The sequence below is a fragment of the Clavelina lepadiformis genome, chromosome 8, assembly GCF_947623445.1.
Source record: "Clavelina lepadiformis chromosome 8, kaClaLepa1.1, whole genome shotgun sequence".
Lineage (NCBI taxonomy): Eukaryota > Metazoa > Chordata > Ascidiacea > Aplousobranchia > Clavelinidae > Clavelina > Clavelina lepadiformis.
This window is the reverse complement of record NC_135247.1, coordinates 13,110,875-13,135,227: the sequence shown is the minus strand read 5'-3', so window position 1 is coordinate 13,135,227 and position 24,353 is coordinate 13,110,875. Positions and strand designations below refer to the sequence as shown.

General features: G+C 33.9%; 3 protein-coding genes across 5 annotated transcripts; 1 reads left to right on the top strand and 2 right to left on the bottom strand.

The window, feature by feature from the left end:
* The first annotated feature begins 1,206 nt into the window (after positions 1–1,206).
* Positions 1,207–7,871, top strand: LOC143469340 (NADH dehydrogenase [ubiquinone] 1 beta subcomplex subunit 3-like). 2 transcript variants are annotated; one of them, XM_076967000.1, is made up of 4 exons: positions 1,207–1,363; positions 2,291–2,365; positions 5,930–6,062; positions 7,715–7,871. In XM_076967000.1, exons 2-4 carry the CDS (start codon positions 2,316–2,318, stop codon positions 7,805–7,807), a joined length of 276 nt encoding a protein of 91 aa, XP_076823115.1. In that variant the 5' UTR covers positions 1,207–1,363; positions 2,291–2,315; the 3' UTR covers positions 7,808–7,871. The 2 variants fall into 2 exon arrangements, with proteins under 2 accessions (XP_076823115.1, XP_076823116.1); XM_076967001.1 differs by lacking the exon at positions 1,207–1,363 and adding an exon at positions 1,371–1,495.
* LOC143469339 (sphingomyelin phosphodiesterase-like) lies at positions 7,787–15,495 on the bottom strand. Its single transcript, XM_076966999.1, has 12 exons — positions 15,158–15,495; positions 13,268–13,475; positions 12,935–13,027; positions 12,570–12,816; positions 12,380–12,496; positions 12,175–12,270; positions 11,506–11,676; positions 10,655–10,806; positions 10,407–10,550; positions 8,836–9,022; positions 8,477–8,582; positions 7,787–8,397 (listed from the first exon to the last, which is right to left on the bottom strand). The coding sequence occupies exons 1-12, from the start codon at positions 15,370–15,372 to the stop codon at positions 8,247–8,249; spliced, it is 1,887 nt and encodes a 628-aa protein (XP_076823114.1). The 5' UTR covers positions 15,373–15,495; the 3' UTR covers positions 7,787–8,246.
* Positions 15,496–17,198: 1,703 nt separating this feature from the next.
* Positions 17,199–22,186, bottom strand: LOC143469338 (sphingomyelin phosphodiesterase-like). Of its 2 annotated transcripts, none has more exons than XM_076966997.1 (12): positions 21,934–22,186; positions 21,595–21,802; positions 21,141–21,245; positions 20,796–21,042; positions 20,603–20,719; positions 20,426–20,521; positions 19,356–19,526; positions 19,073–19,224; positions 18,824–18,967; positions 18,297–18,492; positions 17,907–18,012; positions 17,199–17,822 (listed from the first exon to the last, which is right to left on the bottom strand). In XM_076966997.1, exons 1-12 carry the CDS (start codon positions 22,146–22,148, stop codon positions 17,678–17,680), a joined length of 1,902 nt encoding a protein of 633 aa, XP_076823112.1. In that variant the 5' UTR covers positions 22,149–22,186; the 3' UTR covers positions 17,199–17,677. The 2 variants fall into 2 exon arrangements, with proteins under 2 accessions (XP_076823112.1, XP_076823113.1); XM_076966998.1 differs by having other exon boundaries at positions 20,603–20,710.
* Positions 22,187–24,353: the final 2,167 nt, after the last annotated feature.

The window sequence follows — 24,353 nt, the reverse complement described above, 5'->3', positions numbered from 1 at the left end:
CCTGGCGTATGGCAACCCTATACTAGACTCCATCTGACTATACAGAAGTTGTGTGCTTGCCAGGCTTAAGTTAGCACATATATTCTCTAAATCTGAATTTTGTTATAGTGCTCAAGTCAATATCTGAAATTGGAATGAAACGAAATGGGACAAGACAAATGTAGATGCTAAGAGATTTGTTTCTCCTTAATTGCAAATGTGATAGTGTCAACTAGTGACGTGAAAAACTTCACTCAACAGCCGCTGCAAAGTTTATTGCTATTCACTGACAAGTAGACCCAACGTACCGTAATGTACTGTACAACATAGCAGAGCTCGAGAGTTAGTAGGGCTATATTAGCTATCAGTTCTTTTACAATATGCAAGACTTTTTTATATAGACAAACCTTGTGGTAAAGAACCGACATCTTCACTGACTCTCTGTTAGAAAGTTACACAACACCAAAACTAAATTAATAAATAATCACTTAAATTGATTACTCTTCCGTCATGCCCCTATAAGTACTGTATCTTGGGTAGCTCTGGACGGATCGCTCACGTACCCCAAACATCTTTGTTTTAGCAGTTGATCTTATTACTGGAAATAATAAATTACTGGATTATTGTGTTTTTGTTTATTAAGCGCTCTCAACGGCGTCAAGGCACGCTTAATATAAATATCGCAAAAAAAGAAAAGGATCGTGAAAAGTTCGGAATAGACACAGAGTAGGCCTATTTCCAAAAGCATTCTAAATTAGAAAACACAGAAAAAGGATACAATCTTTAATTTATAGTATAACTGAGTTCACTGGGGTTCGGTTTGTAGGTAAAGTCGCAGCATTCAAAATAACATGAAACAACAATAATATATTACTGGATTATTAAAGAAATATTATTGGAAAATGATTGCAACCTGAACCAGACATTGTTACATTTGCCTTTTTTATTTGTGGTATTCATCATCGTTGCTGATGTGTTTGCGACCACATGCTTCAGCACCATTTTTTTATATTTAATCGAAAGTTTCCCTTTCCTATGGGCTAATCCTTGACGAATTGGGTGATGTATTAGCTATGGAATAAGTCATTTGGATTTGTTGAAAAACATTTCTATAAAAGGGATTTTCCCGAAACGACATCGTGGACAGACATCTTATAAGTTATATGGGACGTATATAATTGCACTGGGCAGTAGAGTCGGGCCGTTTACATACAATTAAGAAAGCGAAAAAGGAGTTTCTTTCTTTATCATAGTGGGAAAAGGCTTTACCAAACTTGCAGGTCTATGCTGTACTAAACTGTAGGTTCAAAATCACTCGAGCATAACCATTTTCACCTTCGCCTTCTAAATGGTGTATAAAAACCTTTATCCATTTGACGCTAAGGTGAGAATTTGTTAGTGTTGGAAAGATTTGATTGGAAATATTCTGACACCCTGATCAGCTCATTCTGTCTTTATTTTTATACCTGGATGAAGTGTTTAGAGACCATCTGCTGACTTATTTTGGACTTACGTGGTAAAACTGATGTGAAATTCAACATTTCAAACTCTCAAGTAAAACGTTAACCATACTGCTCATCACCGCATGCAGCGATGAGTTGCAATTGACAATTTGACATATAGCTTAATATGACTGTATGGGTCTAGTACACAACCAGAGAATGCATTTGTATACTAAACTCCAGCTGCTCAAATTTGCAAGTTGTGACGTCATTTAGTTGTGCACTTCTGCAGTAGACCCCTAATATGTTGGTGAAAGATTAGAAGCAAATATCCTAATCTTGTTGACAAGAACAAGCAGTTGACTAGGCTATTCAATTTGCAGGAATACTTTAGGGAAATTTACTTAGTTTTATTTTAAGACAGTACAAGTCTCATCCTCGTCCCAAGATGAGCTACTACCGCCGATAGTAATTGTTAGCATCTATAGGCCTAATGCCCAAACTGGGATGTATGGCAGTTTTTGAAAACAAATGGTGCGTACAAAGACACAACTTTTGTCGTGATCTCGTGCACCAAAACCTTAATTCTTTGTATGTTTATTTTAAACTGGCGTTTAAACAACCAACTTTCGTTTATTATCATTATAAATCGGCATTAAGATAAAAATTGGCTTGCACGTTGATTAATCTTGTGCATGCAGCTGCCACACTTTCCACTATGGTCTAAGGCCAGGTGACAATTTGTTGTTTTGGCTATACTGATAGCAAACTAATCAATTATTTAATGAACTGACTGCATTCCTTAATTCTGTTTTTGGATTAAACCAGCCTACAGTAAAGACAAACAACTATATTTTACTGTTTTACAGGTTGTATACAGACATTATATAAAAAATGGGAGTGAAGTGGGAAGATATACCAAAAAAATATAAACCCCACTGGAGGTAAGCATATCTGCTTGTAGATGATTTATTTAATTATTGTTTAGTTTTTGGCGTTGACTGTGGGGAGCGAAAAGTATGATGCTAAACTCGTTGTAGACTGGTCAAACAAGTAACGTAAAAAGACCCTTTTCGAGCCAAGCTTGTGTTGTGGAACTGAATTTTAGTGATTTTTTTACAAACTTTTCCGTACTACTAACTTCCTTAGACAAATTAAGTAAGACATGATGTTATTGTTTACTTAATGACATATTTCAAGTTATTTTTTATCAATTGAAATGACTGGCTTGTCTTGTAATTAAGTTCACTTCATTATTGAATAAAAGTTTTTATGAAAAAAATGTACAGCTAAAGGTATTGTAATAGAAATTGAATAATACTTTAAGGACGATTTTTACGGCCCTACTAAAAATGCTTATGTGCACTACGTGCATAGTGTATCCGTCTTATCTATTCGTATAGCTCGTCCATTTGCCTAACTCGCAGCCATTTTGCTAATTATGAACATAACATAACGTGATGTAACATAACCCCATTATGCATCACAATGTGCATTTGTCTGTTTATGGACGTATTATTTTGTCAGTTAAAACTATTTCTGCCATTGCAACGCAAAGAGTAACAGAAAAATCACCTTACTTCTGGACAACATTCCATATTGAAAATTTAACTGAAAATTACATTATTGTGCAGCAACTCAAACGCTGCTGTCTTTTTGTTCAGCTTTCGCAGGAGTAGAGGGTTCTCAAGTTTGTGTAATCATGTGCAAATGCATGTATTATTTGCCTAAGTCGCCAGTTTTTCTATTCCCATTGAGATGGCAACTTTGGCAAATTCTACTGTAACATAACAATGTTATAGCAATAAGCTTATATTATCAGAAGTCGCATGAAAGATATTTATGTGCACATGAATAGTTACGTAAAACCGCACAGGTAAAAACTCTATACCGGAATCCCATTAAACAAGATAAATATTCTAAGACAAAAGGATACTGTAAGTATTGATAGGCAACACATTAACAATGAAAACTGATGCACTACATTGCAACAACATATCCTAAGCAACCTGTATATATATACAGTCGAAATCGGTTAATCGCATAGTCAATTTGCCAAGCTTTTTTATGCGATTAACCGATGTATGCGACTAACCGATGTATGCGTTTTTTACCTACATTTTCTCCGCTATTCTCTTTTAAACACCGGCGCACGCATTCTTGCTCCTCCGCCGATTTTTGGAATGACACAATGCATTATGACGCAACAAGTGGGCTTCCTTCTTTTCGATTTCGACACAAAAAAAAACACGAAACAAAAACGGAAGGTTGCGGTTGCGCTTTGCGACATAACAGTCCTTAAATAAAAATTAGTCTTGTTGTTCTATTGTGATGTAACCATCCGTAACAATCCTTAAATGAAACGTAGTTTTGTGGTTCATAATCACTGTGGAGAAGGCCTTTTTTCGTGAAGTTTTACTTTATTGTTCAAATCATTTACGTGCTACTGTCTCTATAGCCTTCAGCCTTGCGGTGAATTTAATCACAGCTGTCTTTAATTCACAACTGCTGTCTTCAGTGTCTTGTCGTGTATTTAATCGCTGCGGGTTATGGGAGATCTAGCGATGATTTTTGTTTATTGGTGAGGATAATCTCAAGCAACTTAACACTTCATCAAAGGAAATATGCGGTTAAGTGATACAAGTCTACAAATCAATCAAGAATTCCTATTCGATTAACCGATTTATACGATTAACCGTTATGCGATCAACCGTTGAATTTTCTTCACAAGTGAATGGGAATGGTTTGGGATTATGCAATGCTATGCTATAAAGCGATTAATGCCTTTAACCGATATGCGATTAACTGATTTCGACTGTATATATATATGTAAAGTCTGGTGTCGATTTTGCCCAAAGGATGTGTTGCAAGAATTAGACATGTCCGGAACCAGCAAGGATGGAGGAAAGTGATGATGTAGTCATGGTCCCATGTCAGCCTTCCACCTTTTTCTTGAATTGACTTTTGTGTAAAGTTGTGACACCCCGTAACTGAACATAATTGGTCTCAAGAGAGAATGTGGCGGTCTGCGTCCCATGCTGTGCTTATCTGCTTCATAAGTTAACGTAATAGATTGAGCAGGATATATAAACACTGATAAACGTAACTTTTATGATTTTACTTATTTGCTCCACATTGAACATCACCTTTTGTTTTGAATTTTTTCATCCTGTAAAATGCAAATTTAAAATAATCATTAAATACTTACAACAGTTTTATCGTAGTGCATGGGCATATTTTAGAAGCACCCAATTTTTATTAATGCATGGCTAGGAAGTTTAGATTTTTATGGATTGTAATGCTTCATGTGGGTATGAGACAGCAAGCAGAGTAAGGTTTGTTTAAGTAACGTCTCCTACTTTGTAACGTTCTTTCACTATTGACACAAATTAAACATGAGATTTGTTTATTGCCACTGATGTATTTTATGCTAGCTGAAACATCTGAAGAGGAGAAAATGGCCTGTGTTTTTATCTTAGATGTCTTCAAATCGTTGGTAATAATTGTCTTTATACTATAATTAGTAGTATGTTGCTACTCTCCACACTTAACAGTCTTAAATTTGAATGATTGACCACTATTCATATAGTTCCTAGACACATTTCTTTTTACAAATTTTAAGATTTAAGTTTCAAATTCTACTTAGACAACTTTATTCAAAAAGTTTAGCTCTGTTTAAATGTTGAACACCAGAACTTTCTAATTAAACAACTTCGACTGAAAGCCAGCAAACCAGATTAAGGTACTGCTTATTTGCAAGGGAAAAATAATATCTGACCATGGCATTGCTGCTTTGATAACAAAAACATGTGAACTATTTTTATAATTGCCTTCCCCTAACAGATGTCTACTGTAAGACTTTGATACAAATTTTTGCACACAACTGTTGTGTAAGTTTTCATGTCACCAATTGTAGTTGTATATCCATTTTGTAAATACTGTTTTGTACTGTTGCATAACTTGAATAACATCATACAAAAAATTTTAGACTGTAGATTTTAAATCAGGCAAACAATTGTCTAGGCTTTGCTTATCTTGTAACAAGCAGTTGATAACCATTAAAATCACTCCCGGTATATTGTGGTGGTAAAGGTCAGAATTTGTAACAACTAAGCAATCCAAGCTTGATTTTCAGTGGCACTACACTATAATTGTAATGCCAAAAGCTTTAATGAGTTTTGCTTTGGTGGTTCTGGTTATCAATGCCAAGTTTAGGGAACTGTGTAAAAATCAAAAAAGTGTATATATCCATGCACACAGACAAGCTTGATAAGTTTGAGCCCAAACGTTGAGGAGTCAGCACTAAGTTTACCTCATGCAAAAACTCTTCTCAGTCTTGAGGACAAATATTTCGATACTTTGCCATACATACTAGTTTTATATATAAAATATAGGTATATAATAATAAATCAATTTATTGCAGAAAGGAGATGAGATTAAAAGTACTGAGCAGTATGTTATAATGTTTATGTTTAATGCAATAAATGTGTTTTATTGTAAAAATGCAGCACATGGAAAATAGAAGGCACTCCTTTTGAAGAAACACAAAAGAAGCTTAATGCAAAAAATCTTCATGACCCATGGCTTAGAAACGAAGTATGGATTTACTCAATTCCAAAGCACTACTCCTCTTTTGTTAAGGTAGGTGGCATGCTGTATGTACAGCTGCCGCAGAATGACTTAGAACACCACATTACACTGCTAAAATAGCCTGGTGACCACACAGATTTAAACCCAATAGAAAATTGTTGGCGCAGAATGAAAAACGACATGTCTCAAAGGTTGACACCCAACTATGACACCCTCAAAACATAGCTTACAAAATTATGGTGCCAGGAAAGAAACTGGATTATTTTAGAAATCTGAGTGCCTCTTTTCCAAAACATCTGCAAATTGTTATAAAAACAAAGAAAATGTGGCCAAATAGTAACGTTTGTTGTTTGTTTCAATAAAAATCCGTAGTTTAGACTGAAGTTGTGTTTTTAATGTAAAAATATATCAGGTCCTATGTCATTTTGCAGCAGCTGTATATGTTTCTTGTGATTTGTATCTTATCATAGCGTTATAAAGTATATATAAAATATGATCGATGCAGGTTCAGTTACTATATACAATGTTGTCTGCACTTAAGAATTTGTTATTACTTATTCATATTTTGTTGTTCGTCTTATTGTTCCATTCCAAAAGTGTGTGAACAAAGGAAGTGGTCATATTATGAAGCTTTATTTGCATAGAAAGTATGGTTTTTACATTTTATATTGATGTCAATGTGATCCTAAACACTATGGAAAATAGTTGAAGTAGGATTTTAATCAAAACAAGATTTTTACAAAGCGAGGTGTTAGTAGGCGTACATTAATACCCTAAATAGACACAAATTCTTTCAATGCCTGCATATGTTCAATTCCAGATTTGGTTCCATTTTTACTTTAGTTTTTGGCTGTTTATCCAAGCACCCAGTCTATTAATTTTTACTGCTGATTTATCAGGAAAGTATATAAGACCAACAGAGTGCACCTTTGTAGACTAGCTGGTAAATTTTATTACAACACAAGGTATGAGCAGTTGTAACTATAAAAGCCTAATTTATCAGTTGAAAAAAATGGTTTCGCAAAGTGAGTGGATGAATACTGCACATTGTACAGGAAAGATGTTGTTAGAGAAACGAGTATTTACTGTACTTACTGACAGCTACAAGATGATGGCATATTAAAATATTCAGACATATGCCCAAGGTGTCTTATCAAGTTAAAGCCCATGGTGTGTTAGGAATCTGCATATCAGGAATTTTTAATCTATTCTACTTGGTGTATTGAATTAATTTGCAAAGCAGAAAAATTTAAGAAACAAGGTTTGTTTTTTTTTCAAGATCAAAATATCTTCAAGATACTTTGTAGTCTTTTTTACCATTACAAGTTATTTAATTAGTCTTTATTTACCTAGTAGCAAAGCCAGTGATTGTTTAAATAGTACCATAATGCATATTTTTTGTAAACTTGCTTTTTGTTAAGAGTTACCTGCTTAATTACCTTTATCTATTTATTCCTTGTAGTTTTGAAAAAAATTGTGTGATTTCAACATGCGATTGTGTTTGAGCCGCAAAATCAGTAGTGTTTGTCAATTTGGTTATTATAATATGATATAATATTATATAATTAGTTGTCAATTTGGGATATTACTATTCAGCTAGAAGAGCCACAAAAACATGTCGGCGAGATTCAGTTTGCTCACCTTTCGTAACTATATACTATCGTGATACAATTCTCTTTGCTTAAATGTATTTTTTGTTACAGGTGTTTACTAGAGGTATGATTCCTGGCTTTGCCCTTTTTCTTGGATTGCTTGGAATAAAACGCTACAATGGCTCTGAAACACAGCATCATTGAGTTTTTGTTTTATTTTTTCAAATTGAATTATATCATTAATAAAGATTCGGAAAGAAAAATGTGAGTGAAATCAAGTCAGCTTGGTGTAATGTGCAGGATAAATGCAGAGATTTGTCCATATTATACTGGTAATGCATTTAGTTTCGTATTACAACCAACAATTCTAAACAATATTGTGATTTGCAAGTTGTAGTATACACAGTTATTTTAAAATTTCATTTAGAATTTTTTTTTGTAGCTGATGTACTTGTAGTCAAAATTAGTAGTCATATAGTCAAAAACCAATTATAAAAGTAAAATTAAATAGCAACTTACAGTTTATTACAGCAACTTACATGTAAAGAACTGGAATTATCTTAGGGTTTCATATTAGCTACACATGCATTGATTATTTTGGAATGAATTGTGTAAACAAATTACTTTGGTTTCACAAGCTTGGCTAACTTGTGCAAAAACTGTTGTCGCCGGCCCGACATTGTTTAATATTGCACAGCTGGTTTTGTCTGCAACCTTCATCGCAATCGGACATATCCAAATCCTTGGTAATATGATCATAATACTGCTGAGCTAGTTTGTCATCACTTGTAAATCTAGAAAATAAAAGTGTGTCATGACTTAACATTACAAACATTTTGAACTGGGGCTATTAGTAGGCTAATTAATGTTGACCTTTCAAGTAGATATTCAAATTCAGATGGGGAAAGATTTTTCATTCCATAGTCTTTAGAAAACGTGTATTCCAATTGCCATTTGGAATTTCCATTCAAGTTGGCATCTATTTAAACAGCAGTTGTAAATACAAATTTAAGAGTTATAGGAATCTTTACAGTACAGTACAAATTCCAACTCTAGCAATTCTGAATTCGGATCGTTTCTGCATTTGGGCTATCTAGCCTGTGTTCAATGCTGTCTTAATTTGAACGTTGACAAAAATTTAATGGTGTTTTATATTTTTGTTAACAATGTTTAGAAAGGGATAAAACTTCATAACTGCAAGCGACCTGTTTTATAGGCTACCAACAGCTTACCTGTAATATTTAAAAAGTAAGTTTCTGCGTCAAGCAATATATTTGTGGTCCCTTGGTAATCACCATCCATCGTATATATTCTGTATCCAGAGTTTTTGTACGAATAGGTAGTAAATCCTGGTCCAATGAAACCCACTACGCTTAAATGGGATGGGTCATTTTCATCATAAAACATTTTTAACTCATCCTGCAGCAGTAAAAACGTCTTCGTTTTATCCGACTATTTTTATAGACGTAGTTTCAATTAATAATCTATAACTAGTACAACCACTTTTTGACTTTAAAATGGTATACTTTTATAAAAAAAAAACTTTTCGCATTATACTACACGTTGAATTAATTTACCTAGTATTAAATAAACAACAGGTAGTTCAACGAAATATATTTTTTTAATTTCTTTATAATGAACAAATGTTTTTGAACGGGATGCAAAAGCAAAACTAAACCTAGTTATCCAAACAACACAACAACGCAGGGCCGGACTTAGGGAAGGGTCCGGGCCCCACCACCTTTTTTAACCAGCCACTCTATACCACAAATAAGCAAAAATCTACTAATGTACAATGCCAAAAAAATATTCACCAAATTTAAAGTTTTGCTTTAATTAAACCTTCATTTTTCCAACTAATTGCATTGCGTTTTAATGATTTCTAACTGCACTGGAAAATGTGTTTCTATTTACCTAAAACTAATTGAAAACCGGCGGCGCAACACACATGTCGATGACTTAAGAAAATCTTGCTAACACTAGCATATTTATACAGAAGGGACCATTGGAAGAGCGAACAACCGTTCAACTGTCATATATTTCAAATGACTGTCACATATTTGAAGATATCAAATGTCATAAATGTGACATATATGCTATGGCACTGAAAGAGATTTAGGCAATTTGTGCAGGAAACGATGCTAAGAGATTACAAATTTTAGCAAATTAATCACCAGCAGATAATTTGCTTTTTTGAAAGAAATACGCCATTCTAGACCTTGTAAATTCAAAACTGTCCAGGGGACCATGCCCACCTACCCCCTAAGATTAATTGATATGTCTCCTGCATTTTTATTGGACAGGAAAAAACTTTTCACACGCCATTGACGGTGCCTTCATTTCTGCACAGAAATATTCCATTAATTAAGTTTGAAGTAGGCCAATTACCATTAACGCCTAACCCAAAATGAACCGAGGGCTGCGACGCTACAATAAATCATTTGAATTAAGTTATAACAATGCGAAAAGCACAACCTACGCTAGCCCACCAGATGCAAACTTTTTATAAATTACTTAACTGCCAAGGTTATGAACTTTACTTTTGTTAAATGAAATCGCCACAGCGTGAGAACACGGCGCTGGGCAAGTTATTGGGAATACAGCTGTAAGCTAAGGTTTTAGCAGCGGAGACATAGGACTATTACATGAAAAATAAGAGCAAATGGTTTTGGAATGTGTGATTGGACTGGATTGTGTAAGATTTTGTGCAAATTTCATATCATTCTGGTCCAGCGAAAAAATAGGACCATATTGGTCTTTGGTTACCCAAGTTAGAGCTTACAATTGACACAGTATAACTTACTGAATGCGCGTGACCAAAAAACTGAGAAATAATGGATTGTTGGTATCTATTAACAATAGCGTAATAATTGTAACTCCAAGATTTCATGCAACCATCCGTTGGACGATGTGTAATTATGAACACCTTCTCTTTTTCGTCTTCTGCCTATTAAAATGCAAGGTAACAGTAAGACAGACGTATACAGGTAAAAACGCAAAATAAATGGTTGTGGCAGTTTAATTCTGCTTTCGACGTGAACGTTTTCGAACCTTTTGCATAACTTTTGCGAACCAAGCTAACTGATCCTGAGGATCAACCGAGTTGTCTCCGACCAGAAGCCACCAGGAGTCATCACTACAGTAATTTGAATTGAGAGACACAACTCGCAAACCAGGTCGAATAAGCGTGGAATAGAAGCCACCTAAAATTTAAAAAATTAGCTGAAAGAATTCCTGCTTATTCGGCTATGTTAAAAGTTCTATCTTGGTGACTGAAACTAGATTTTCGAAAATAACGTGATTATAAATTATTCATGAGATATATTTATCATTGAAATGAGGTCCAAGTGCAAGAAGAAGTTGACTTTAAATTAAAGCAATTGTCAATGACAGTAAACATTTGCCGAAGAATGAAATCACCAATAATAGTTTATCATTTAGTAACTATTGCCAAAATATGCGCCAAGTAGGCTATGACGCAAGTGGTAGAAAATATTAAATCACGATGCTTATTTTTGAGCAGGATGCTGTGCCCGAATCAGGCACAGTATGAAGAAAATATTTTGTGTAAATAACAAGAAAGAAGTATAATTTATCTAAGTGATCGTTTCCCAGTCGGACTAGATCACGCAACCGATTGTTAAAGATATGCAATAAGGTTAGTTTAGGAAAATAGAAAAAGCAAAATGTCAATTTAAACTATAGGCCTACTGGTTTTAACTGGATTGATTTCACATAGTGACGGTAAAATTGCCACCAAACCGGGCTTCATCATAATTTGAAATACATTTTCGGCAACAATTGGTGTGCTTAATGACAACTATTTTTTGATTGAAGGTCAACTTATTTTAGTACTTGCTCGTCACTTTAAACAAAAAGCTGCAATGAAAATTCATTCTAACCTTGCTTCACCGTAGCCAAATCATTTTCCGGTATCCAGTTTGACCAGCTATCGTAGACTGCGTCATAGAGCCAGCTGATATTTGCACCAGGTTCATGATTAATAGAACTCGGAGGATAGGAATTCACTGGAGCACTTTCGTGGTTTCCAAGAGCAGCATAAACTGGCGTATCTGATATATCGCAGAAAAAATCGTGTCTGGGAGAACGTCAGTGAAATTTTTTTGTTTGTTTTTGTTTTGTATCAATTCTTTTGTAATGTCAATGTAATACTGTAAATACAGAATTTGATTAAAAGTCACATGCTGTATAATTCAATTGATAAAAAACGATTTTCATGATATCTTACGAGAAGTAAACTCTGTTGCTTTGAGTTATAGGCGTCATAATAAGGAAAATATTTTGACTGAAAGCACTTTTATGCTAAGATAGGAATTCAAACAATTTCTCTATCTCGGCCTTTTAAAAATCAACCGCTTGGTGCTTTTAGATGTTTTACATGGCAAGAAATACAGTGCAAAAAACTGTGCTTAATTTACTGTACAGCCTACTTATGCAGCATAATTGTAGTCTATATGATTAAAACTTGCAGTCTTGTATTAACAGAAATATAGAAAAGCATTGCTTTCAAGTCTCAAGGTGCGCCAGTTCTAAAATATTTTAACCATTACTTGGAAAGTAAGATTTTAATAGAGTGGTCCATCGATTAATTTTGTCTATTTGGTCCTCTTTCGTCTGATTCCATACATTGTGAGCGGGAATATCACCTTTACAAAACGTTTAAGATAAAAATCTTATACGAACAAATGTAGATTTTATGCAAATACGTTCTCCATCTATAACAAAAACGAATTGCATTTTAAGTAACCTATATACCGGTAAATAAAATAAAATCGAGATCAACTGCGCTTGCTACTTCCATCATTCCCTCAACGGTCCATTGAGGCATGTCGCAATTTCTGTAATCTCCCCACTTTCCAGCACCTTCGGAAGCTACAAGAATATAATCTTTAAAAGTGAGAATCAAGAATTTATACAGAATTGGAAAAAGATTGTTTTTCCAAACCGTCACTTGGTGTTGGGTTGTTGTCTCGACAACACAAAGGTTCTCCACACACAGCACTTGCTCCCGGTTTGTATCTCACATCCATGTGAACATCGCTGAAAAATAGAAACTTCGAAGTAGGCGCTCCATCACTGGGTACTTTAGGTGGCTGATATGTTGGCACTGAAGTACTTGGCAACGTTAAATTCCATTCTGGTTCAAAACTTTCAGGTTTGGCACATTTGTCACTGAGCAGCCAGTAACAAAGCTAAAACCATTTAATTCAAATGAATAATCTATTTTAATTGCTGCATTTTTTAGGCATATTTTTGAATTAACCATAGGTCTATAGATTATATTGTAATTGTAATACAGTTTGGTGTTACCTCATCCGGTTTTAGATTAAAAAATATATAAAAAGCTTCGTCTTTGAATTCTTTCACTGCAAGTTTACAAACATTCTCATCTTCGATTTTAAACTGCAAGAAGATTTTTGGTAATTTTTAAAGGTTTGTGATCAAAGAATATTTCAACAAAATTTCATATTTCTGTATAGACAATTAGACATACATAAGGTTATGTAGATTTTCTCATTGAAATAAGTTTTTGTAACAGTGTTTTTTTTAATAAATCTCTTTAACCCGTCTAATTTAGAAGTTGCTTATGGATCATCGTTTAATTATGATTTTGCTACCGAATGCACGCTTTGACGTACTCACTTCTATGCAAACTCCCACTGCAACGACACTGATGATATCCTCGCCTAATTCGTTGTATAGCAAAGATTGAAGAAGCCTTACGCCGCCTTCACACAGTTCACAAGTCATTTTTTCCTTATTAATTAAGTCATTTATTACTTGGCTTTTCTTAGATGATAAAATATCTCCTTGACTGAGAATGCGTCTGATCAGAAGAAAACCGATTTTCCTGCAATCATGTAAGTTATTATTATAAACTGCTCAGGGTTGAGTTGTACACGAACCCAAACGTTTGGCACGAACATCAGCATTCTTAAATTCTCATGAGTCCGAGCTTAAGTTTCAGGTTTTATTTTTGAGCAAATGTCGTGTTAAATATCCTACTTCAGACATTTGCTTTGTCACGCAATGTATACTCGTTATACGAGGTTACAGACTAAATTGTGCAGCGTGAACAGCATCGGTTAAGTCACACAATGATCTTTCTTTGACTCCTGTAAAACTTGTACGAGAGCCTATACTAGACTTTTTCCTCAAAACGTTTTTCCACGATTTTGTCTGCATGTCAAATGCTTTCATTTAATAGGTCAATTGAAATGACCAGCGAGATGTTGGTTACCGGTTCCTTAATTAGGCTACTTATACTGAAACGTGAAATTGGTTACCGGCTTTGTGGTGACTTATTCTGTTACTTAATGAAAACCTTAAGTTGAATGGTTACCGGTTACCGGTTACCGGTTACCGGTCAGTTACTGATGCGTGACGTTAGTTACTGTATCCGCTGGTTGCATAGTCAGTGACGTACTCGCACCTGAAGTGTGTTACTCACTAAATCATCTGCTGCCTGTTGTAAAGTCGTAGTTTAAAGTATTTTTGTAAAAATTGGTGTAAATTTACATCATTTTAGAGCAGACAGTTTCAGTTCAATTTTAGTTAGGCGGTCTCAGTTTGCATATCGAAAAAAATTCATATAAACTTGAAATCTATCAATCAATATTTATCCTACAGAAAGCTACGGAGTAGCATCACAATTAATTTTAAGAACGTAATAAAAACTCAAATTAATCCGTATACGAATGTTTATGTAAAGCTTAATAATTTTATTTAAATTCAAGTTAATTAATCTTTTTATTGAGAATCAAATAATTTTTGCACAATTTAAAAGAAATTAATGTTTACTCATAAAAAACCCAAGTCATCTATTAAAACGAAATGACGTTTGTAAAAATTGATATCAACTTCATGCAGTTCGGAAAATCTCAACTAAATTAATACAATATTTAAATGAACTCATAAGAATTCAGTTAGATTTTAAAAGGTTCAAAAAATTGGAATTAGTCAAAAAAATTAAAGAGGTATGGAGGATATTTAGATATTAGGTATATAAATATTTAAATGTAATTAGATTTATATAAATTAGGGATGCATGGATTAATCGGTGGCCGGCAGGTAATTAATTGGTAACAGGCGTAATTATCCGCTATTTCACCGATTAGCTGATGTTAATTGTTTTGGCCAATTGTTCAGCTCTAGTGATCGGCAATTGCTAAAATCTAAGTAAGATATAAATTCTCAAGGATCTGATAACAGACTGACTTGAATCAGCCATACAAAGTCGATCGATATCGATTTATCGGTGGCGATAAATCAAACCTTAATAAAATCAGTTTATATATGAGAATATTGAGAATTTATATGCTATAAAAAGTTAGCAATGGTTAACTATTACAACGATAGAAACAATTATACCGATTAATCAACCATGTAAAATGGACTGATACCAATTACTCAGTCACCGATTAATCTAGCCTGGTTCTTATAAGAACCAAAATTATTTTCAAATTTTCACAGCTCTAATTACTAAGTATAACTATAGCAAAAATTGTTTCAATTTCGTTTGTTGTTGTTTACCTTTTTAAATCAAAAGCTTCATGTTCTTTGCTGACAGCAGGTTTGTTAAAATTGGCAGGTAATTTGCCGTCAAGGCCTTCCCTGTTTAAAATACCATCGAGCAACACAACATCATTGTCTGGTGACCATTTCCATGTAGGTTTAGCATAACTTCCACAAAAGAAACAACATGCTCCTACAAGCAGTAGTATTATCGAAACTTCTTTGTTGACCATGATTTGCAGTTCCTATCAGACATATTAATATCTGTTTAACTGCGTCTTTTATCCCTATGTTTAGAAACATGAACTCATTGCATTCTTGTCGTGCCAAATTGAAATGACAACGTTTCTGGACACATCCTTTTTCTCTTTTCTGTGGTTTCAGAAAACAATGAAATTGGTTTTATTCCTTGATCTTAGTAAAGGCGTCTTTTTGAAATCTTGACATTTTCACTTAAATGATTCGGGTAACACTTTTGTACAAATAATTAAGGTTATCGAAGTTATTAAAACTTGCAATGAAGGTTAGCTGTGATAGTTTGAAAATGTTTTTGAAAATTCCATTTGCTTCATACGTTAGAAATAATCCTAAAACATTTTTTCCTGACCTCAATCACCTCAGTTATAATTTTTTGCTTCTGTAGTGGTATAGGCACTAATGACTAATCTATACCACGCACTAACGCTTTGCGTTTGGTAGCAAGACATGCAGAAAACAATTCTCAGCAATGTTTGAGGAAACGTGATTGCAATGATACAGTATATTTATTTGCGCAAAACTAACACAAGTTACGCTTGCTTAGCCGTATGTGCTTGACTTTTTACTTAAACATTAGATCCCGTGACAAGTTAATATTTTGCGATGTTAAAATAAGTGGCAAGCGTAAACATAAACAACAGCACCACAAAGCTGATGCAAAGCCGTATAGTGCAAAATAGGCATAAAAATTGACCATTAAAATTGACCTTTGATAGTCATTAGTCATTCAGGCTGACTAACCTAATCGGCAATAATTAATTAGGCATGGTTGGGGAGGCCTTGAGAAAATGCTAAATCGCAAATGATGAATAGTACTGCAGGCATACGCAAACTGCTGAGTTTTAGACATTGCACGTTCTTCGAATGACCGTTCACCCGCTTTGGGCCAGCCTTTCGTCCCTCTCTATAGCACAATCAATGACTCTTATATAGACTGACAGGTTATTTTTTTTGGTTTAATGGAGACATGGATAGTAGCAAACGGCATTATTGCAAAAATGTATTAAAAGTCTATTTTCAAAAACTGACAAACAAATTTGGCAAAATAAAGAAAAGTGGATAGCTTGTAACTTTTCCTAATTATATACCCACCAAATTTCACGTTAGTACGTTAAGAAATGTCTCGTCAAATCACATTTTCAATGGAAAGTTACAAATCTTCCTTATCGAAAACTATCAGTCGTCCGCTCTCCTTGCTGGGTCTGTATTACCGGAATGGTATACCTGTCTAAAGACCATCGACACACCGAGGTCATTTTGATAATTGTTCACATAAGACGGTAAAGTTTCATTTGGTAAATGAAACAGATAAGTTTATAACAGCGCACACAACAGAGATAAATTTAATGTGTTATTAGATGCCTTTTCTTTTGTTGGTGCGTAAACGTTCTGTAAGTACAAGGATACCAATCGAATTTAGCCGAGGCCGAGGTGATTTAAGCTCTCAGGTCCTCGAAATGTAGCAAAATTGAAGCACAAAACTTGACTGAAGGAAAAATAAATCAAAGTAAGATATACCGGTATGTCTAACATTTAGAAAATTCAAATGAAACTAAGAAATCATTTTTCATAAATAGCGGAATTAAAAATTAGTTTTGTGGTGTTTGTTTATCTTTCATTAATTATTATTATTATAGCACCATACTATTATTCTTTGCTGATTTGATAAAATTTCCCTCAAATTCAGTCTTACATTTACATATTTGACATTATTCGTATTGGTTGTTTTTTGTAACCTTGGTTGTTAGGTTTTGCGCTATATATTGAAAAGACACCAACAGTTGATGCAATAAGAAAAACACAACATTGAGTTAAATTTATTGAAGAACGACGGAAGATGAAAGTACTCAGGCAGTTTTAAAGTTATAACAGCAATCCTATTGATATAACTACACATTTTCTATGAAATGTAAAACCATGGCCTCTGGTTGAGAGACCCTGACCTAGGTTAAACATTACAGTTAATCTACCTAACTTCCTACCTTAACATACCTAAACTAAATGTGACAATTAATGTGAGGGTGCATACATTTTGGCACTGCGTTTACTGTGTCAATATCATGTTATTGTATAATGTACGAGTGTATAATACATGTCAGATAAAAGCAATTATATACAATACAATTATGATTTATTTCTTATTTAATTGATACAGTCAAGTAATTGTATTGGTATGTTATAAAAAATGAATATATAATTATAGTTTTTAAACAGCCTCCGCTTTTAAAAATTACTAGCAACATCCTTAATGTTGTTTACACTCTATTTAATTCTGAGAATCTAGCAAAAACTGTCATCGCCCGTTCTGCATTGCTTAATGTCGCAAATGTAGTATTGTTTGCATGCCTCGTCACAAGATGACTTCCTTGCATCTTTGGTGGAATGTTGATAATACTGCTGGAATATTTCATCATCAGCGTCAAACCTAAATATTACACACGTGAAGTAGACAATTCTAACATTCTATTCAGCGGTGCAGGCGAAAAAAAGTGTTTAAAGCTGTTTTTACCTGTCAAGTAGTTTATCAAATTCTGATGCTGATAAATTCCTCATGCCATAGTCTTTGGAAAATGTATATTCCAGTTCCCATTTAGGATCATTGGTCAAATTTGCATCTGTACAAAAGGGTCAGCTGTTATTGACTTTATGACAAACGTAATGTATGTTAATTGTAACTGTACAAGCGCAGACAAATTTATTTGATTATGTATTACAAATACGATATCTATTTTTCATAAAGTTTTACATTTTTTAAAGGCTTACATTTTTGCAAGCCGTAAATATAATTGCATTGAAAGATGCTGGTTGACTAAACAACTTTTTTACAAAGTATGAGCGAAATACAGTAAATGTATATTGCAACCAGAACAATACTCAAAAAAACAAAACTTCAAAGCACCAGTCATATTTAGGATATATGTGTCTGCATCAAGTAAGCTATTTGTTGTCCCTTTGTAGTCACCGTCCATTGTGTAAATTCTGTAACCAGCATTCAGGTCGGAATATTCAGAGTAGGTGGTGAATCCTGGACCGATAAAACCCACTATACTTATGTGTGATGGATCATTTTCGTCGTAATACATTTTCAGCTCGTCCTAAACAGCAGTATAGTTACCAATTAAAACAAATTTATTTGTGTTTTCATACTTTTAATATACTTAAATTTAATTGTTTATTGCAGTTTTAATTGGTTTATTATTACCACTTGGTTTAGTTTTTTGGTGTTTGCTATACTTTGCCTGGGCAAGCGTTAAAAGTTCCTTTTATGACCTCACCAAAATCATTTACAAAATTCATACAATGTTGTCGTACAGTTTATAGTGTATTGAAAAATACAGTAAAATGAAATATCAAGTCTCATTATATACATATTAAATATTTTTATATGCATAACCGATATGTAGAATTATGTTAGATTCAACTTACTGTATGTGCATGGCCAAAAAACTGAGCAATTATTGTATTCTTGTATCTATTAACGATGTCGTAATAGTTGTAGCTCCACGACTTTATACAGCCATTTAGAAGACGATGCGTAATTATAAACACACTTTCATTCTGGTCTTCAGCCTTTGAATGTATAAAAAATAGATACAGTCTCGCAAACTATATATAGTAATATGCAAGACCCAAAGACGGAGTTCTAGTTCTGTAATAATCATATATATGTCTCACCAGTTGCATAACTTTTGCGAACCAAGCTAACTGATCCTGAGGATCAACTGAGTTGTCTCCGACCAGAAGCCACCAGGAGTCATCACTACAGTAATTTGAATTGAGAGACACAACTCGCAAACCAGGTCGAATAAGCGTGGAATAAAAGCCACCTGGGATTTAAGCGTAAATAGGGAAAAAGTCATAGAAGCGCTTTATTTACAATTTATAAACGTTGATATTAAATATTATAACAATAATATTTTCGTGAAGATGCAATAATCAAAGAAAAATCGTAATTAACCTTGCTTCACTGTAGCCAGATCATTTTCCGGTATCCAATTTGACCAGCTATCGTAGACTGTGTCATAGAGCCAGCTGATATCTGCACCAGGCTCATGATTAATAGAACTCGGAGGATAGGAATTCACTGGAGCACTTTCGTGGTTACCAAGAGCAGCATAAACTGGCGTATCTGATATATTTTTTATAACAATGTTATAATACAAAGTATGGAAAATAACCAGTGAAATAAAACCCGTTGCGTATACATGTTAGCGTAGGTACTTGAAAGCTATTTTGTTTGCCAATCACGTTAAGTATACATATGTAGATGCTCTTTGAACGCCAAAGTTTGATAAGTTTTGCTACAACGTCACAGACTATCTAGCCTGTATAGGTCAGTGGTTCCGGAACTTTTTTGAGCATGACCCACTTTTCATACATTATCTGTATTCATGGCCCCTTTTCTCCAATCCATATAACGTGGCTGTACTATTTAACATTTAATTCAGGGTGATGAAGTGGACTTAAAAGAAAATATTACTTTATTTACAAGTCGGATTCAATACCAGATTCAATACTTCTAGATTCAATCTAGTCAGAGTAGATTCAATACTTCCGTGCGGAAAAGAGCGTCATTGTCAATGATAGCGGTGTAAAATTATTACAATTGAAAGTGCAGGAAACGTAGAAATCTATCCAATAAGGGTCCTGATGCACGCTCCCCCGAAGTGTCTTAAATTTGTATGGTCTAAAATGGCGTATAATAATGCATAATATTTTGCTTTTTTCTAAAAAAGGTTGCATGCTTTTTTATGCCCTCACGCCCAGTTTATGACCCCCCTAAATATTTCTGTATGGTCCCCAAGTTGGAAACAACTGCGATATATAGGCGATAAAAAACTTGTGATAAAATGAAAATCATGTCGACCCAATAACTTTCACAACCACATTTGTTTAACTATTTTATATATGGCTATGAATTACTGACAAAACTAATGACATATTATTTCCTAAATGTATTAAGAATAAGCATAGGAACTTGTAATAAACTCTTATTTTATATTATATTAAAGCGAAAAGGCGTCTTACCTGGAAAATATGTTTTTAATAAAGTCGTCCAACGATTAATTTTGTCAATTTGATCTTCTTTGGTCTGATTCCATACATCATGAGCGGGAATATCACCTATATAATGAATAAGTCTTGTTTCCGTTATATTTTAACATTGCTAATTGAATTGAAGCATTTTATGCAAACAATTCATACCTGCGAACAATATGAAGTCTAAATCATCTCTTTTCGCTGCTTCCATCATTCCTTCAACGGTCCGTCGTGGCATGTCACAATTTCTGTAATCTCCCCATTTTCCAGCACCTTCAAAAGCTAGAAAAACAGACTTTAAAATTTTTATTTAACTGTATGTAGGCTATAGAATTCAAAACATATATGCTATTCGTACCGTCACTTGGTGTTGGGTCGTTATCTCGACAACACAAAGGTTCTCCACACACAGCACTTGCTCCCGATTCATATTTCACATCCATGTGAACATCGCTGAAAAATAGAAACTTCGAAGTAGGCGCTCCATCACTGGGTACTTTAGGTGGCTGATATGTTGGCACTGAAGTACTTGGCAACGTTACTTTCCATTCCGGAAGAAAGCCATCGGGTTTGACGCATTGGTCTCCCAATAGCCAGTAACAAAGCTGTGCACAATATACCTTGCTAAAAGACTTTTTGACATTTGAAATTATAAGTGATATGAAATTACAGTTACTACTATGTAAGATTGCAACTGCTTTACCTCATCCGGCTTTAGATTGTTTAAGACATAAAAAAATTCAGTTTTGAATTCATCCACCGCCATTTCACAAACTCTTTCACTGAGAAGATCACTTAAGCCTTGGATCTATTTTAACATATTAGAAATAAGATTACTAAGATAACGCTCTTCCAAATAGCTTTTTCCGTAATGGACACATTTCCGCTTGATACTATAACGAAATCATAATATCTAACTGTAAATAACTTCACATATACAATACTTATTAGATAAAATGCAACACAAAAAAATGAAAATTAAACTGAAAGTAATAACTCGCATAACAACCCATTGAGATTTGTGTCACGAAGTTTCACGTTTGAAGTTTAACAAACGTAATAATGTATATATAGGCTAAGTTCATTTTCAGATTTCTACGGAAATTTAATTTATTATTGCTTCCAATTTTTCTTTTTATGTATTAATAGTCGCTTACTTCTTCACAAGCTCCCACCACAGCAGCAGTAATGATTTCTTCTCCAAAGAAACCACTTAGTATGTCTTGAAGCAACATTACACCAGATTCACACAACCCACAGGTTGTTTTTTCGCGGTATACTAACTCATCTATTGCATTGCGTTGGCTGGATGACAAAATATCTCCTTGATTCAATATGCGTCGAACTACTAAAAGTCCGATATTCCTGCATTGTATAGTTTGTATTATAAAACAAAATAATGTACTATACCTTGTATATACTTTATAAGCAGATACAGTACTTTAATTTAATCGAAAAAATAAAACATATGCATGGCAGTTTTTTGTAACTTATACCTTTTCAAATGAAAATCCTTTTTTCCTTTATGTATGTATTTTGTTGTGTAGAAACTTGTAAGCAACTTCGGGTCAAATTTATCTCCGTTGATCAGATTTCCGAGTGGAACGACATCATTTACTATTGGCCATTTCGAAATAGATTTGGCAGAACTGTCATGAAGAAAATGAGCTACCAAGACCAGCAGAGTCACCAAAAGTCCTATCTGACCCATGTCAACTTAAACACTATTACCTGTAACATTTTTGCAGCTGTGTGAAAGGTAGGTGAGCGCAAGGAACAACAAGACATTATCTACGCCTGATGTCTAATTTATAACTTTTACCAAAGTGAGATAATTTAAACAAAGATAGCATTTCCTCCGTAATAGTGCAATGGCATAGCATGAGGATCTTCTCTAAACGTACTCATAAATTTGTTAAATCTATCGAAAGGAGGAAAAGGTTGTTTTGAAAGAATAAAGATTGGTCCACATCGTTATAGCCTATCTTTTCCGATTGTGAACTATACGGCTCCATTTTCTATCTCGTACAAACAAAAGTTTGAAATCTGTGAAATAAACATTTTTATCCTTCTATAGATAAGAAAAGGCATGTCATAGTGATTTTTAACCTTTTTAGTTGCTATACGTATAATATAGATTTTATCAAAGTAAGAGAAATCCGAAATAATTAATAATTAATTAATTAATATTCTGTACTGACAAAATATTTAGTACAAAAAAGATTCTGTGCTGACATTTCTAATATAGAGTAATTTATAGTTCTAATTTTTGTCAAGCTTATCTGACACTCATAAAGCAGTGTACTTTTCAATGGAGTTAATTGAAACAAAATAAACAAAGCGCAAGATATGCTATAGCTTTACCTAAATTGCTTATCTTTGACAAACAGTAAAACACGTCATAAGTTAATATGTAGCACATTTTAAACGGCGGATATATGGCGTTAAGGTAAATAATTGAGTTAGCTATTAATTTATTAATGCAAAGCCCGGGTGCTTGCAGCTGAGACAAGCAGTCACTATTGCCTTTAAATGCTAAAAATTACTCTACAACAACGAAGTGAATAATCTTGGAAAATTTCTCATATCATGTTATTATACTTAAGCTTTCAGAAAGATCCATTTGATGACTTATCGATAGAAATTGGCACGAAACACACACTTGAAGCATTTTAGATAAAATTAACTCAAAGGAATATCTCAAATTGAAAAACAAAGTTATATAACACGCTGACCTGTTGAAGCTAATGAATGTATCTTCTAATTTGTGGTTCATGACCAATAGTCTCCGGTTGAATCGATTGTGTATGTTTTCCTGATCTTTTCTATCTTCTTACCGCATTAACGTATTTTAAAAAAACAACGCATTATATGTTTGCAAATTTTTTTCAGTTTTTTATCTGAAAACGTATAACAGAGCACTATTAAAGTATCGGGACCAATTATGCATTCCGAGCATCATCAGCATAAATAATTAAATAAGTTGAATACATAAACGAGTTGTTCACTTTTTATAAACCATGTTATATCGATCGTATACGCAGCGTGATATTACTGTAACAGACTCTTAGTGTCTATAGTGGCTCTAATAAACCTAAGCTGATGTGGTTAAATTTGTAAAATTGCAAAAAATAGCTGTTGAGTATTTGATATAAGCAGGTTAATCTCATGGCTGAAAATTTCTAGTTTCAATACCTTTGATAATTAATCGTTTCATGCGGGTCTTTTATATTTTTTATTGTTTAATTAAAGTAAGCGAATGAAAGTGCATACAAATTTCAAAATTCTTGCGTAAATGTTGTAGGTTTGTTTCTTATCTATTCTGTGATACGCATCGTCAAATGTTCCCACAGTGCGCATCTATACGTCGTAAGGAATGATTAACATTGCACTATTCTATGAAAATATTTTCTTTTAGAGGATGCATAAATACAATATGCTTTCATATAGATGATTTTGACGTAAAGTTAACGAAGCCTTTTATTGTGGTACATTGTGAAACTTGAACTTTACACGAATGTGTCGCTGTAGATCTAAAATTCTACTATACATTTGCATTATCTATATTATACTTATACTTGTTCCATTTTTAAAACTTACATCATATTTCCATCAGTGGATGGCGGAGCCATCATGCAGCGACTCAAAGAGTTTCATAAAACGTTTATGACGTTTGTCATTTCGGTTGGGTAACTTGCCAGGCAAGTAATGTGTTATTGCGTTAAGGAAAATTGCTTACCTAGAACTTAGCCAGCATAAAAGTTTCATTGTGGCCACGACCACGAGAAACTAAAATTGAAATGTCTTTTATTTTGGGTTTTATTTTCCAACCCACCGATGTACAGCATTGAAATCAACCATCTGCACTAAAACCCACCGCCTGTTTATTTTGCGCTAGATCCGTTGTCAGCGCATT